This window comes from Cupressus sempervirens, chromosome 7 (genome assembly GCF_028749045.1).
Source record: "Cupressus sempervirens isolate cs-2001-9-10 chromosome 7, ASM2874904v1, whole genome shotgun sequence".
Taxonomy (NCBI): Eukaryota; Viridiplantae; Streptophyta; class Pinopsida; order Cupressales; family Cupressaceae; genus Cupressus; species Cupressus sempervirens.
In genome coordinates this window covers 650358581-650372369 of record NC_143124.1, presented here as the reverse complement: position 1 = coordinate 650372369, position 13789 = coordinate 650358581, and the positions used below count along the sequence as shown (strand labels likewise).

At 36.8% G+C, this 13789-nt stretch overlaps 1 protein-coding gene across 1 annotated transcript in view; it reads right to left on the bottom strand.

Moving 5' to 3' along the window:
* The window catches only part of SEH1H (Transducin/WD40 repeat-like superfamily protein), a 233276-nt gene that overhangs the window by 113597 nt on the left and 105890 nt on the right, over positions 1-13789 (bottom strand). Inside the window, exon 5 of the mRNA XM_089792422.1 lies at positions 2816-2971. Within this exon, the coding sequence (XP_089648548.1) occupies positions 2816-2971 (156 nt within the window). The remainder of the gene's footprint in view (positions 1-2815; positions 2972-13789) is intronic.

Below are 13789 nucleotides of genomic sequence, written 5' to 3'. Positions count from 1 at the left end.
AGCATTCTATCAAATACTTGCCGCTAACTCTCCATATTCTGGAACACATTTCATTTGCAGAGGCGATGGCATCGATCTAGGATGCTACAACATAGAGCTCGCAACATATCACTAAGTCCATCGAGCATTTTATCAAGCAGCTCGCATGTAATATATGTGCATCCTTACCCCATGCGGAACAAACGTTTGTCAGACAATTCGTAGATGATCTGTTGCAAGTTGATAGTTTACTAAATTCTTTGAATTACCAAATGCACATACAAACTACAATTGCTACATTCCATGGGATAAATTTCAGGTTTAAAACTTTATATCAGACAGTCCGATGACTTGTTTCGGCTCCAATTTCAAAGCTATGACTTCTTGCCACTTTCATGTTTGTGCAGAATCCTTTGTCACCTCCTCACCAAAACTATTTCGTGTGCATCATGCAATTATTATATTCCATGATATGGCCAGCACTGTACTTATAATGTTTCAGAGGCATCACGGGCTATGGCAAGGTGGCAAATTGGATTAATACTTGTCGCCTCTCTTGTTCAACTTCATTTCCACATACTATATGTACATGCACGAGAAGTTCAACCAAACAATTGGCACACTATCCCTGATGTCTCATCTGGTGGCATGCAATTGTCAAACAGTTCAAACACCACTTCTACTTGGTAAGTCTGCACATATTACAATTGCTTTGTTTCATATTTTGAGACAAAATTGGAAGGAAATCAATCTTACAATGCAGATTTTGTCCATTATTATCTCCTGTAGGCCGTGTCTATGCATGTCAAACATGGCATGAACGTTGCCACATACTGATTATTGTGTGTCGCAGACCTTGCTGCTGACATGGCCAATTTCATTTCATGATATGTCAAACAATTGTCGTTGAGCTTCATGAACAGTCCAAGCCATGAGCTATTGACATTACTCCTCTTGACATTCTGAAACTTTGATCTCTCAAACAAGAATCACAATGTCTCGATCAATCTGCGACATGGTGCTAATTGTATCTCAAACCTTGACCCCTACCTCCTCCTTAGAACGACATCCCACATGAATGGTGTTGCATCCATTTCAATCATGACCTTTCCTTACTCATCACACTCTGCCACCATATTTCTCAGAAACGGCCAACAACACATGATCATTCACATGTTTTCACCATGGGTTTGAGTCTAAAGCTTTAATGATTCACACCGTCATTTGATTCCAGCCTTCTGATGAGTTGCAGGGCAACAATACACACAGCCAAAGGAACGCTCATTCATGCACTATATTGTTTTTGAGCTATCCATTCTTCTTGGAAAAGTAGCTTTGAACATGATTAAGACCCAATCTTTACTCCTGTTAAAATGTTACAGTCCGCTGTATCATATGTCGAATTCATCATGCATTATTTGAGGATTTTGGTTCACAGCCACCCAAGAGCATTCTTTTAGTTGAACTCTGTCCATGGAAGCCAATAACCATTTCTTGGAGTGACTTTAGTTGTAAAGCTAGAAATGCTTGATTTTGGAGCACTCAAAACCTTATTTTAGTTATGTATACTCATTTTTTAAGCATTGGAAACTTAAAACTGGTTATTTGTTTGACCTTTTTGCACATAGAGGTTTTGTTTTTGACTTTTTCGAGCATCTCATAAAAGGAGGTTAGGAATGCTTACTTTTGGAGCATTAAAACTTGTAAGTTATGTATGCTAAATTTTCCAGCACTCATAACTCATTTGGTTTTGAGTACTCAAATTTTGAGCATTAAAATCCTTTTAAGTTAGAGATTTAAACGTGTTGACCAACGTTACATAACTTCTAGAATTTTTCACAGTTTCTCTGCAAAATAAGGCTCATTTTGAAGATATAAATGAGGGAAATTAAATAATTAAAATTATTTGAAAAAACAATTTTAATTATTTATTAAAAATTTAAAATTGAGCCCCATTTATTTGGTAAAAGAATTAAACCCCCAAAGCTAAAAAATTAAATTTCGACCACACAAGGAACCAGGCAACAAGACCCTTGTTGATCAATGTGAGAAGTTGATGAAGCTTATAGAATCACCTAATTTATATCTGGTCTTCCAATGCTCCAGATTTGCCTAATTATCTTATCTGCAGGTCTTAAAGTATGTCCTCTAGAGCAACACCTTCTTTTATGATTCTTGTGCAACAACCTCCTCAAGCCCAGTTCAGGTTGTCTTGGATTGGCATCAGGAAAACAGTATTTTGGACTCCTACAATCGCTAGACCTTGAAGACCTACTACAGTTTTAGTCCAGGCAAGCACAGCTTTAAGAAAAAATTCTCAAAAATCTTGCCAAACTCTCTAGATACCTGCACACGCACATCAAAAAGTAAATATATACTTTCTTTGAGAAGGGGCAAGGGCCCAAACTTTGAAGCATAATCTTTTTTATTATTATTTTTTATATTTTTTCGAATTTTGTTAAATAATATATTTATATTGATTTTGAAAAATATCTTTGTTTTCTTGGGAGCTCGCCAATCTAATGGGAAGAGACATGGCATATTATAACACATTCACTCAGCTAGTACAACCTAAAATATAAATATTTTGCTTCAACAAAGAAATTAGTCATGCATAAAGTTTTATATGTATAAAACCAGATTAGTTAGCCATAAATTGTATAGAGCGAAAAAAATAAGAGCCCCATTTCTCAATAAAAAAAAATTAAAATGGTAATAAAAACATCAAAATCAACCCAAAATAGTAAAACCACTAACAAAAACTCAGTGATCGTATGCATCATACCCCAAACTCATTGAGGAGATACATGCATATGAACTCATGCCATCCACTTACTTTTGGAACATTGAAGTAAGGTAGATTGGAGTTGAATCCTAAGATAAAGGTCGGTTGCGTAGTGGCATTTGTAGAGGACTTCCATGCAATAGATGCTGTCAAGGATGAACATTTCTCAAATCTCTGTAACGCATTGCTTACATTTTGAAATTCTGCCTGCCAGAGAACATTCCAACAAAGTCTTACAATGTCAATAATGATTAGATATATCCTAAGTAAACATTGTTGCTCATATATAGATAAATATTTTGAAATTATATTACAATGCTATCAACCAAGAGGTCAAAAATAAACAAACTGTGAATCACTGGAACAACAAAATCATGTCAAGTATCACTGTCTAACATGACTTTTGCATTACGAACAAACATTATCTATTTTTGCATGCAAATGAAATTTAAGATGAAACACATGCAGAGCAAAACAAACAAGACCGTATCAATATGCACCATGCTCCACCAAACACCCTCTTGAGGGGATATATATGCGAGCAAAATGAAAATGGGGATGCCTATAAGGATCCTCAATATCTAAGAAACACAACTTGACAAGGAAAATAGTGAAAGGGCAACAATAGTGACCTGTAACAAAAGGGTGGTCACCATGAAAAATAGGACATCCTATACAACACAGTTTTTGAAAGTTTTGTAGAAAAATTAGAATTACTTTCCAGAGTCATATTCCAAGAATATATGAGTAGGATAGAAAACAAGATACTTATATTGTTAAAAAAAATGTCTTTTAAAATTGAGTGCATACATCAGGATAGAAGTTACAGATATATACTATTATTTGACATGTTATATTATTCACCTCCCTTAAGATTGAAAAACTTATACAAATAGCATAATTACAATACATCCCCCAACCCCAACAAAAATATTCTTATGATGATTTAGTTACAACAATGTTTGCTTTGTTTGAATACTTGTTAAAATAAGAGATGTGCTGAGAAAAATGTATTAAGAGAATTTAAAGAAACATCGATAGAAATCCAAATTTCTATTTGTTTACCGTACAAGGTAACCGGATACTTATCGCATGTAGTACAGTAAGATATAACACAGAAGAGATACTTTATTCATATACACAATATGCACTCCAACGCTTACAATATGATTATGATCATGTTCAATAGTCCCTTTCGGACAGTGTACATATACTTTCCCGATGGATAACTCAACCGTCACGTGCCCTTTCGGATACAATTCTACCCACCGCCTACAATATAGATTTTACCGACAAAATCATCCCCCCCAAAAAGAAAAGTCGTCTCCAGACAACAATTACAAAATTATCGATACAGATAAACAAAATGGAATACATTAACTGTGGCTAAATATAACAGGATAGATCTTTTTCCATCACATCACATTCACATTCCTCCCGTGCCTGCACCAAACTGGTCTCCAAAAACACGTTGCATTTGTAGCCTCTGCTAACACAATATTGTCTCCCTAGCCAATCTGACCTTGATAGCCACCCATGTCACCTTCTTTGCTTACTATACAAGGTAACCGGATACTTATCGCATGTAGTACAGTAAGGTATAACACAAAACAGATACTTTATTCATATACGCAATATACACTCCAATGCTTACAATATGATTATGATGATGTTCAATAGTCCCTTCCGGACGGTGTACATATACTTTCCTCAGGGGTGACTCAACTGTCATGCGCCCTTTCGGATACAATTCTACTTGTTGGCTACAATATAGATTTTACCGACAACAATATTGAATTATAGACGCTACCAAACAAATGAGCCAGAAAAGAAGCCACGATTCAAAATTTAAAAGTGTCCAAAAGATCAGATTTGACACTAGTGATTTGGCCCATATTTAGTGTCAATGAAGTATTTTATGGAAAGCATGATTGCCCATCATTTTGAGACAACCTACTAGTTTTAAAAAATCAATTACAACAAAATAATCTCCTTGAACTGGCAATCTAGAAACCCCTTTATGTAATGTTCCAAAGGCAAACTCGGCTTGAGGGCAATCTCAACCAGAATGCAATATCAGCCCGAAGGGGATTTCGTCCCGAAGGGGATATTGATCTGAAAGGAATCTCGATCCGAAGGGAATCCTGACCAAAAGGGGAACTTGATCCGAAGGGAAACTCAGTCCAAAGGGAATCTCGATCCGAAGGAAACTTTGCCCGAAGGGAATCTCAACCTAAAGGGGAAAATCAATCCGAAGGGGATCTTGACCCAAAGGCAATTGCTCTAATACCACTATAACATTGTGAAGGTGAACTCAACTTGAGGGCGATCTCAACCCGAATGCAATATCGGCCTGAAGGGAATCTTGATCCGAAAGGAATCACGGTCCGAAGGGGAAGTTGATCCGAAGGGAAATTCAGCCCGAAGGGAATCTTGACCCGAAGGGGAACTCAACCCGAAGGGGAACTTGATTCAAAGGGAAACTCAATCTAAAGGGAATCTCGATCCGAAGGAGAACTTGATCCAAAGGGAAACTTGGCTCGAAGGGAATCTCGACCCGAAGGGGAAAATCAATTTGAAGGGGCTCTCAACCCGAAGGCAATTGCTTTGATACCAATGTAATGTTCCAATCTCCCGCGATTGAAGACGTGCTTCCTCTGTATCCTAATTTCGTCCCTATCAAGTAGTTGGAGGGTATTGTACAAAAAGTAGGAAGTAAGTGTATGACACAGGTAAAAGGATGAATAATTAGGGCCAAAGGCTCACCCAGCTATCCAAACCACCCTACAAGAGTTAACACAACGGAAGCAAACACAAAGGACAACAACCAAAGGAGGAAGAAGAGTGAAATACTTTTATTGATTCATCAAAATATCTTCATACGTGCCCATCTGTAAGGCCTTCTGGGTTACGGCCAATTACGAATACATTCACATTCAAAGATCCAACTGCAAATTCGCACTTTCAGTTCTGCTCTCTAATCTTCTTCCCAAAAACCTACCTAACTCTAAGCCTAAACTCTATATATACTTGCCAAAATGGCTTATAGATTATTCTAGAACATTACATAAGAGGAAGGCCGACCCAACAACGATCTGAACGCATCCCAAGAAAATATCTAACATAAATGTCGCAAACAAAACAAATCCCGTAAGTCGGCTCACAGAAATCACGTCCAAATGCTAGCACTTGACATACACTAGGTAACTCGGCGAATGAAGAGTCACGTGGCATACACTGGGTAACTCAGCAAATGAAGACTCACTTGGCATACACTGGATAACTCGGCGAATGAAGAGTCACCTGGCATACACTAGATAACTTGGCGAATGAAGAGTCACTTGGCATACATTGGATAACTCGACAAATGAAGAGTCACTTGGCATACACTAGGTAACTCGGTTAATGAAGAGTCACTTGGCATACACTAGGTAACTCAGTTAATGAAGAGTCACTTGGCGTACATTGGGTAACTTGGCGAATGAAGAATCACTTGGCATACACTGGGTAACTTGGTGAATGAAGAGTCACTTGGCATACACTGGGTAACTTGGTTAATGAAGAGTCACTTGGCATGCACTGGGTAACTCGGTTAATGAAGAGTCACTTGGAGAACACTGGGTAACTTGGCGAATGAAGAATCACTTGGTGTACACTAATTAACTTGGCGAATGAAGAGTCACTTGCCGTACATTGCAGCTACAGTAACTCGGCATCAACATGCAAAATGAACAAAATGAGCAGGATAACAAGGCAACCCAGGATGCTCCTGCATCAGTGTACGGTGTCTTTAAGTTGTCTGTACTATGCAATTGAGTTGGTCGTATGGTGTCTTAGGCTTTGGTCCTACAGCGTTGTGTGTTGGTTCTACTGTTGGTATGAAGGGTGGTCATATGATATGGAAGGTGGGTCGTACTGTGATGGGAGGGAGGTTGTACAATAATGGGAAGGTGTTTGTACGGTGACAGGCTATTCCACACAGTGGTTTGTGGGAGTTGTACCATGATGATGTCACACTTTGGACAGTGCTAGTTATTGGATCCGTACGGTTGCAAGTACATGGATCCGTATGGTGTATGGGCAAAAGGTGACGGAATGTGATCACTTTGCCAGAGTATTTTATGCATCCACAAAAGAAAACCGAATTGTTGCCAATAACAATTATATTGCCGGTGATTCATAGTACAAAGAAATAATAAAAAATCGCCTATCAACTACTACTTGTGTGATGTGCTTAAATACCCTTCAAAGAAACTTTTTGAGGGTTTACAAAGATAGCTGACGATCACACCTACCTACAGAAACAATTAAATAAAAATGGGTCCGAGATAGACTAAATCAATCGGAACCACAAATACAAATATTATTAACTTGGGCCCCATATTAATTAATTAAAATAACTAATTAAAGGTCCTTTTGTTATATTATTTAAATTCTAGGACCAGTTAATTAATTAATTTAATTTAATTACTACAATCAAATTTGGGGACATGACACTATATGGTTTTATCTTGACAACAAAAATGAGTAAGGTTCTCTCAAATTAAGTTGGGTTTACAGTAAAATTCAAGCTTAGTACACTGTTGCTGACATCTTAAGACTATAAGGTATTATTTTGACAGACCCATTTGAGAAATCTATTTTTCATGCCATCTCTAGTAGCTAACCTACCAAAGCTCTCTAGGGACTCCTAATGCCATTACTTTAGAATCTTTTTCTCAAGTTGACCAACAAGATACATTAGTACAATAATATCATTTTATTACAGTCAAATCCCACAAGACATTGAAAGAGAGAAGCTTGGCAAATTAAAAAAATGCCATCTTCAAAGACTATATACACATCAGAACTGGTTGTCTTCTCATTCAAATGATGCCCAAGTATAGGTCATATTTCCTCCCATATAGGAACATTATGGCCAATTACTTTAGCTAAACATCAAAGCTTTGAATAATAGAAATGAAAAGATATTCCCATGAATACACATAGCACACATAAGACATGAAGTATAAATACCTAAGAAGCCGGATTCGTCCCCTACTGCCCGGATTCAGGTCCGAGTCTGCACAGGTCCAGATTCACCACCGAGTTCATTGCGGGTCCAAGCAAGGTCCTTAGTTTTGATTGTGGATTCGTTCGGGTCCTTGTTGGAGCGAACCCGAACGAATCCACAACGAACCTAGGGCTAAAACAACTTTAAAGAGTGTGTTTTTTAATTGTTTTCTTATGTAACTCTCAAAGGAACTTAATAAAAAACATTGCACTCATCTAATCCCTTATGTCAAGGAGGAGGAGGATGATATAGCAGCGTATGGGACTAGCGGAACCATTTTGGGTTCCAATGATTAAGATCTAGAAATAGTTGCAGTAGGGGATGAAGCCATTGATCCCTCATTTTATGATGATCCATTTGACCCTTTAAAGGCATTTGATACTATGACTATTGATAAACTACTAAACACTTGTCATCTATCATCATGTTTCAAACCTTATTATTTGATGAACTAGTCTTTGTTTTGCAATTTAGTAATTCAATGTATTATTTGATGAACTAGTCTATGTTTTGCAATTTCATTTTGCAATTTAGTAATTCAATGTATAATTTTCTTTACAATCATGAAGATAGATTAATGAGTGAGTATTTAATGTTTATCGTTGGCATTTGGCATTGATCAATGATCAAGCAACAATTGTGCATATTGTGAAATGACTTTGTATTTCAACTATGCATGTTTCTCTTGTGTGATATATATACTCGTGAACCTACCCACGAACCCAAATGGGAAAAAAAAATTTGCCCAAACCCACAAACCCGAACCCGTCCCTGAACCCGAATCGGCAACTTAGATAAATACTCATAGAGCATGATGCCATACAAATGCAAGGCATAAAGCATACATGTCAAGCATAATAAATACACGCCAAACACGTTAGGCCTAAGAAAATACCCTTCATTACATGCCAAGTGTGTAAGGCATGTGTAATAACCCCACGTGGTTCACACCCCTGCAATGCTAGATATGTATTTCAAATTGTTTGAGCTCTCAATTTCTTGGGCTTTGAATACCAACTCAGAATTTTAGAAATATTTAAACAACTTTTCCACAACTGCCTGTGCTAACTACCAAAAGATATTGCAATTACAATTGAAGACTTGCTAATTATAATTTACAAAGTGAAGTTCTCAATTCACTATGAAATGAAACTGGAATGAGATACCAATTTCCTTGAACTCTGAAGTTTATTACAAATTACTACTGTTCTAATAAAACACAGAGAATTGCAAGTTTATTAGAACCTGGTTTTAATGCAACAGCAATTAAATATAGGCCAAGGCGGCAGTTCGATGCAAACAATCACCAATCCAAGTAGAACGCAGCTTTCTCCAGTGCTGCTAAGCTTCCAAACAAGCAGCTCAACCACTAGAAATACAATTGCAGCCCCATTGACATGGATGCAAGCCTCTAAACTCCAAACATAAGCATCAGCAAATAGACACAAGGCACTAGCCAGAGATCGCAGGCCTAATACAAGAGTTTGTAGGCCCTAAACAAGTAACTACAGGTCACCACAATTGAGGGCAGGCCTTAAATAAGACCACACACTGCTACAGGCAATATTTGAGGCCTCCAAAATGCACAATGATTTTCCAACACCAAATTGCAGGTCTGTAGAATATAATGGCAGCCTCCAGACTCTTCAGAATCAGACAATTATAGAAATGAAAGACTCTCTCAGCAGTGCACACATATGCAGATTGACCTTCAATGATAATGCAATCAAATTCCAAACAATGACATCTCCAAATAACAGAATGTACAGTACGAAGACTCCCCTAATTTTCAGACTTACAATTCTCAGAATTGAACTCACTGTAATTCTCAGCCAAGTCTTCTTCCCACAGTAACACGCGGACGTGCCCCCCCTCACCCCCTTTTTGCCCCACGCATAGGGGACGGGGATGCACCAAGGACTTGGCGACTTTGTTTCCCTATCCCCAGCAGTGCCACCAGATTCCACCAACTTTACCGAAAATGGGGGGCGTCCCGGTGTTAACTATTTGCTGATTTGACTATTTATGTTCAATGTGTTGATTTCCAAAACCACAGATTGGAAATCCAAGAGCCTACCACTTCTCCAATAGGATCTCTCAATCAATTTTGGCCAACGAACAGTAATACTTCTCAATTCCCCTGCACTTCAAGCTGCGCTACACCTAGGCGGTAGATCTTCTCGTCAAACCTAATCACTTGGTTCAGAGCTTTTCTAAAGCAAATTTAAGCTTTGGAGTTCTCCGATTGGCAAGGTCGTGGAACTCAATTAAAATAAAACTAAATACTGAGTAATGGTTGGATGTTTTGTATAATGTTTGAATAATAATGAATTTGATGCTTGTAGGAAGGAATATATAGATTTCTTGACTTCAATAATAAAAAGACTAGTGCCTCTGATCACCCGGGCAATAGAGTCAACTTCAATGAATTTTCACGTAAAACTTCATAAAGTTCTTATGCACTTATACTGCCAACAATTAAATAATCAAGATGCAGCAGACCAAATATTACGCAATCTTAAATTAGTCCAAATTGAACTTTAACTCCTCTGGTAGGGAGACAAACTAGACACAGATATGGAAATGATTTAATATTTCACAATATCTGTAATGATCAAATCTAAAATGCTAAATGACCATGTGTACTTATCCAACATTTAAATTGTATACGGAATTCTAAAAAATTAATTAGAAAGGACGATTCATCTGCAGTTTGAATCTCCATGCCATTTAAAAAATAAATGAATTTATATTATAAAGTCATATTATAGCACTTATCCCTCCATACAAGTAGATATAAAATACTTCTTCTTGAGAATATAAAATGGTCGGATATTGAATCCATTTTACCTCTCACTACCACTCCATATTTATATTTGAAAATATAAAAGAAAGTGACTTTTCATAATGAAGTCACATCTTTTCCAAAGTAAACAATTTTTCATAACCGTAGTTTTAACTCTATCAAAGGAACTTTGAAATATTACTATCTGTTATTTGGCTAGAGCCCTATGACTCTAGATGGCTCTTCTCTTTGAAACACAAATAACTAGTATATTCACAGGCCACCAGATGATTATAAATTAAAGGATTTGTAAACCTATGCGCTCACATGGCTTGCTATTTATCATAGTGCATTTTATTTATTTATTTTGGATCGTATGTTTATCAAAAACTCTGGGCACTATCTGTAAAGTGGCTTCTTTAGTCCATCTCGTGCTTGATGATTCTTTCATTTCTATGTCGTCATTATATGTTATGGGCAAATTCTTCGCATATTCTGAATGACTGGCTCTTCCGGATGGCTTCATACGCATATGATTCGAAATTTGTCAAGGAACGAATTTGAACATCAAACGCTACACACTAGCCTCCTTGATTTGTATCGATTTGCCAAAACATGGTGCATCAAATATTTGACCTGACCCAAAATGAAATCATCTTCAGCGATATGTTTGGCTTCATTGTTATCAAGCCTTCAACGTTAGACACATCCTTTGATGAGATATCAATTTTGTTCATGTTGTACAATGATATGGGAATTTTGTCGAATTTTCCAGATAACAAGAAGGTTCCTTTGGACTCCTTATTCTCATCATGATTCATACTCTATGCTTATGTAAATTTCTATTGACTTGGATTTTCCATAGCTAATCTCTAAATACATTTTATGTGATATCAAATACTTTATGGGGTAATTGATAATTTATGATCTGGACACTACCTTCTCTATGATCTGGTGTAAGAATAATGCTGGACCAAGGCTCATATTTATAATCTCCAAATGGCCTTTTGTTTCCAAAATGTAACTTCACTTACGAAGCTTCTCCAACACAATATCACTTTACAACATTTAATACTTGGCTTAGGCATATAAATAATTAAATAAATGGCCCCTTCCAATGATGATTCAACCCTCAACTTAAGGGCAATTCAAAAGTTAAATTACAGCTTTATAATAAGTCATTTAATGATTTAATAATAATTTGGCCACTAAAAATATAATAACTCCCAAAATACTCATCAATTAAATATGTTGTCTAAAATAGGAGCCACACCTATTATTTCTCCATGTGACCAAATGCACTTTCTAACAATATAAAGGGTCCATTGCAATCAACACCCGACTTACCACAAATAGTAAGTACACAAAACTAAGCCCAAACAAAGTCCAATCTGAGCCAAACAAAGACCAACCTATAACTTACTAAATTGTGGAGAAGACAAGACCCTCCCAAGCCAAGCCACTACCTCAGAAGACCCTCTATCCACAATAATTAGCCAACGAGGATCACAATAATAGGCTAATCTCTCAAACTCCGATGCTGGCAAAAACGGGGACATTACAGCATGAAGTAATACATTGAAATTCATCAAACATTTAAGACATAAAGCACACAATAAATACATGAATGAATCGACGGAGTAAACATGTGTGAAACAAACACAAGGTATTCACATGAAGCATATGTAATGAAATACTTTTATAGTAAGCATATTTAAGGCACATAAATTGTAAACCCCCTACTAAGTGGCTGAGAGGGAACACAGTCTTCCAAAGAAAAGATCGAATAAATCTTTTTTACAACAATAATTCGTTAAACAAGTAGAGAACATTACAAATCTTATGCACTCAAGATGCTTTAAACCAAGCATCACCATTATAACCAGATTTGATTAAAAAAAATCATATCTTCATTAAATATTTAAACAATACAATATTGGTTCCCTCTAGGGCCTCCTAACGCCATTACGCCTTCTTCTCAAGCTGAACAAAATTATATATGAGTACAATAACAAGACCCTTTTAAGAACACAAATGGATACAATAGTTTCTATAAAAGGAACATTAAGTTTCCAATTGAGTGCTAATTCTGATTACATTATATCATGATTGGTGCTACATGTGAAAGTACAATGAAAGCCTCAAGAGATGAAAACAAGATGTATCTATTATGCTTCTAGCTTCAAGCACTTGCACCAAATTCACAAGTGCACCCACTTACACACAAAGGCTAAGAAAATAATATGGTCATAAGCAAATATTATAGCATCACATTTACAGAAAATATATCTTCCATCGAGGAAGCACGCAACATACTCCAGTAAGGAAGCATGAACCATAAATCAGAAAGGAACATGAAATAGGAACCAGCAAACAACCATGATTCATAAACATATCGATTGTATCCAAAACAAGGAAACAGATTCACAAATAGGTTCACCAAAAGTATGGATACCAAGGCACATCAAGGAAGAGTGTCATCACATGATCCTATTTCCTGAGGTTTTCCAAGACAGATCCCCTTGTTACCCGGCCCCCAAGTAGGACTCATATGGAGTTGAACATTCCTTTCATGAGAATGAGATAGTTCAACTATGACATTGACATCTGGCATCATCTCCATTCCCATCCTTGGCCTTTACTAGCACCATGGGCGAGGCATATCCATATCTTGATTAATGTTTTATCCCTAGTAAAGTTTTATTGTTTTCATTTATTTACTTACCTCTCACATGGGTTGTCCTAGACTTGCCACTTTAGGGCCCCAACCCCCATTGAGAGCCACCCTCCATTGATGACTCTTGAGTGACCGTAATAGAGCACGCCACTACACATAGCTCACTCAACTACCGACTTCAAATAGGTCTTAACACATGAATATTTACTCCAACTATCCCACATCTTTATAACATTTATAAGCATGGGGTTGGAAACTCATCAATCACTTATCTCATACAAATGTAATGTCTAACTCCGCTTTTCTATCATCAAACCTTAAATTTTTCCCTCACCATATCCATAAAGAACATATCCACATCATAAATATCCCAACATAAGTTCTAAACATTAAAAATATTCCAAGTATCATTTTGTAAGTAGCATGTAAAATGTTAAAAAACAGAAGCAATAAAATTACAAACATAAAATGTAATTAACCATTTCACATAAACTGAATACGCATCATAAC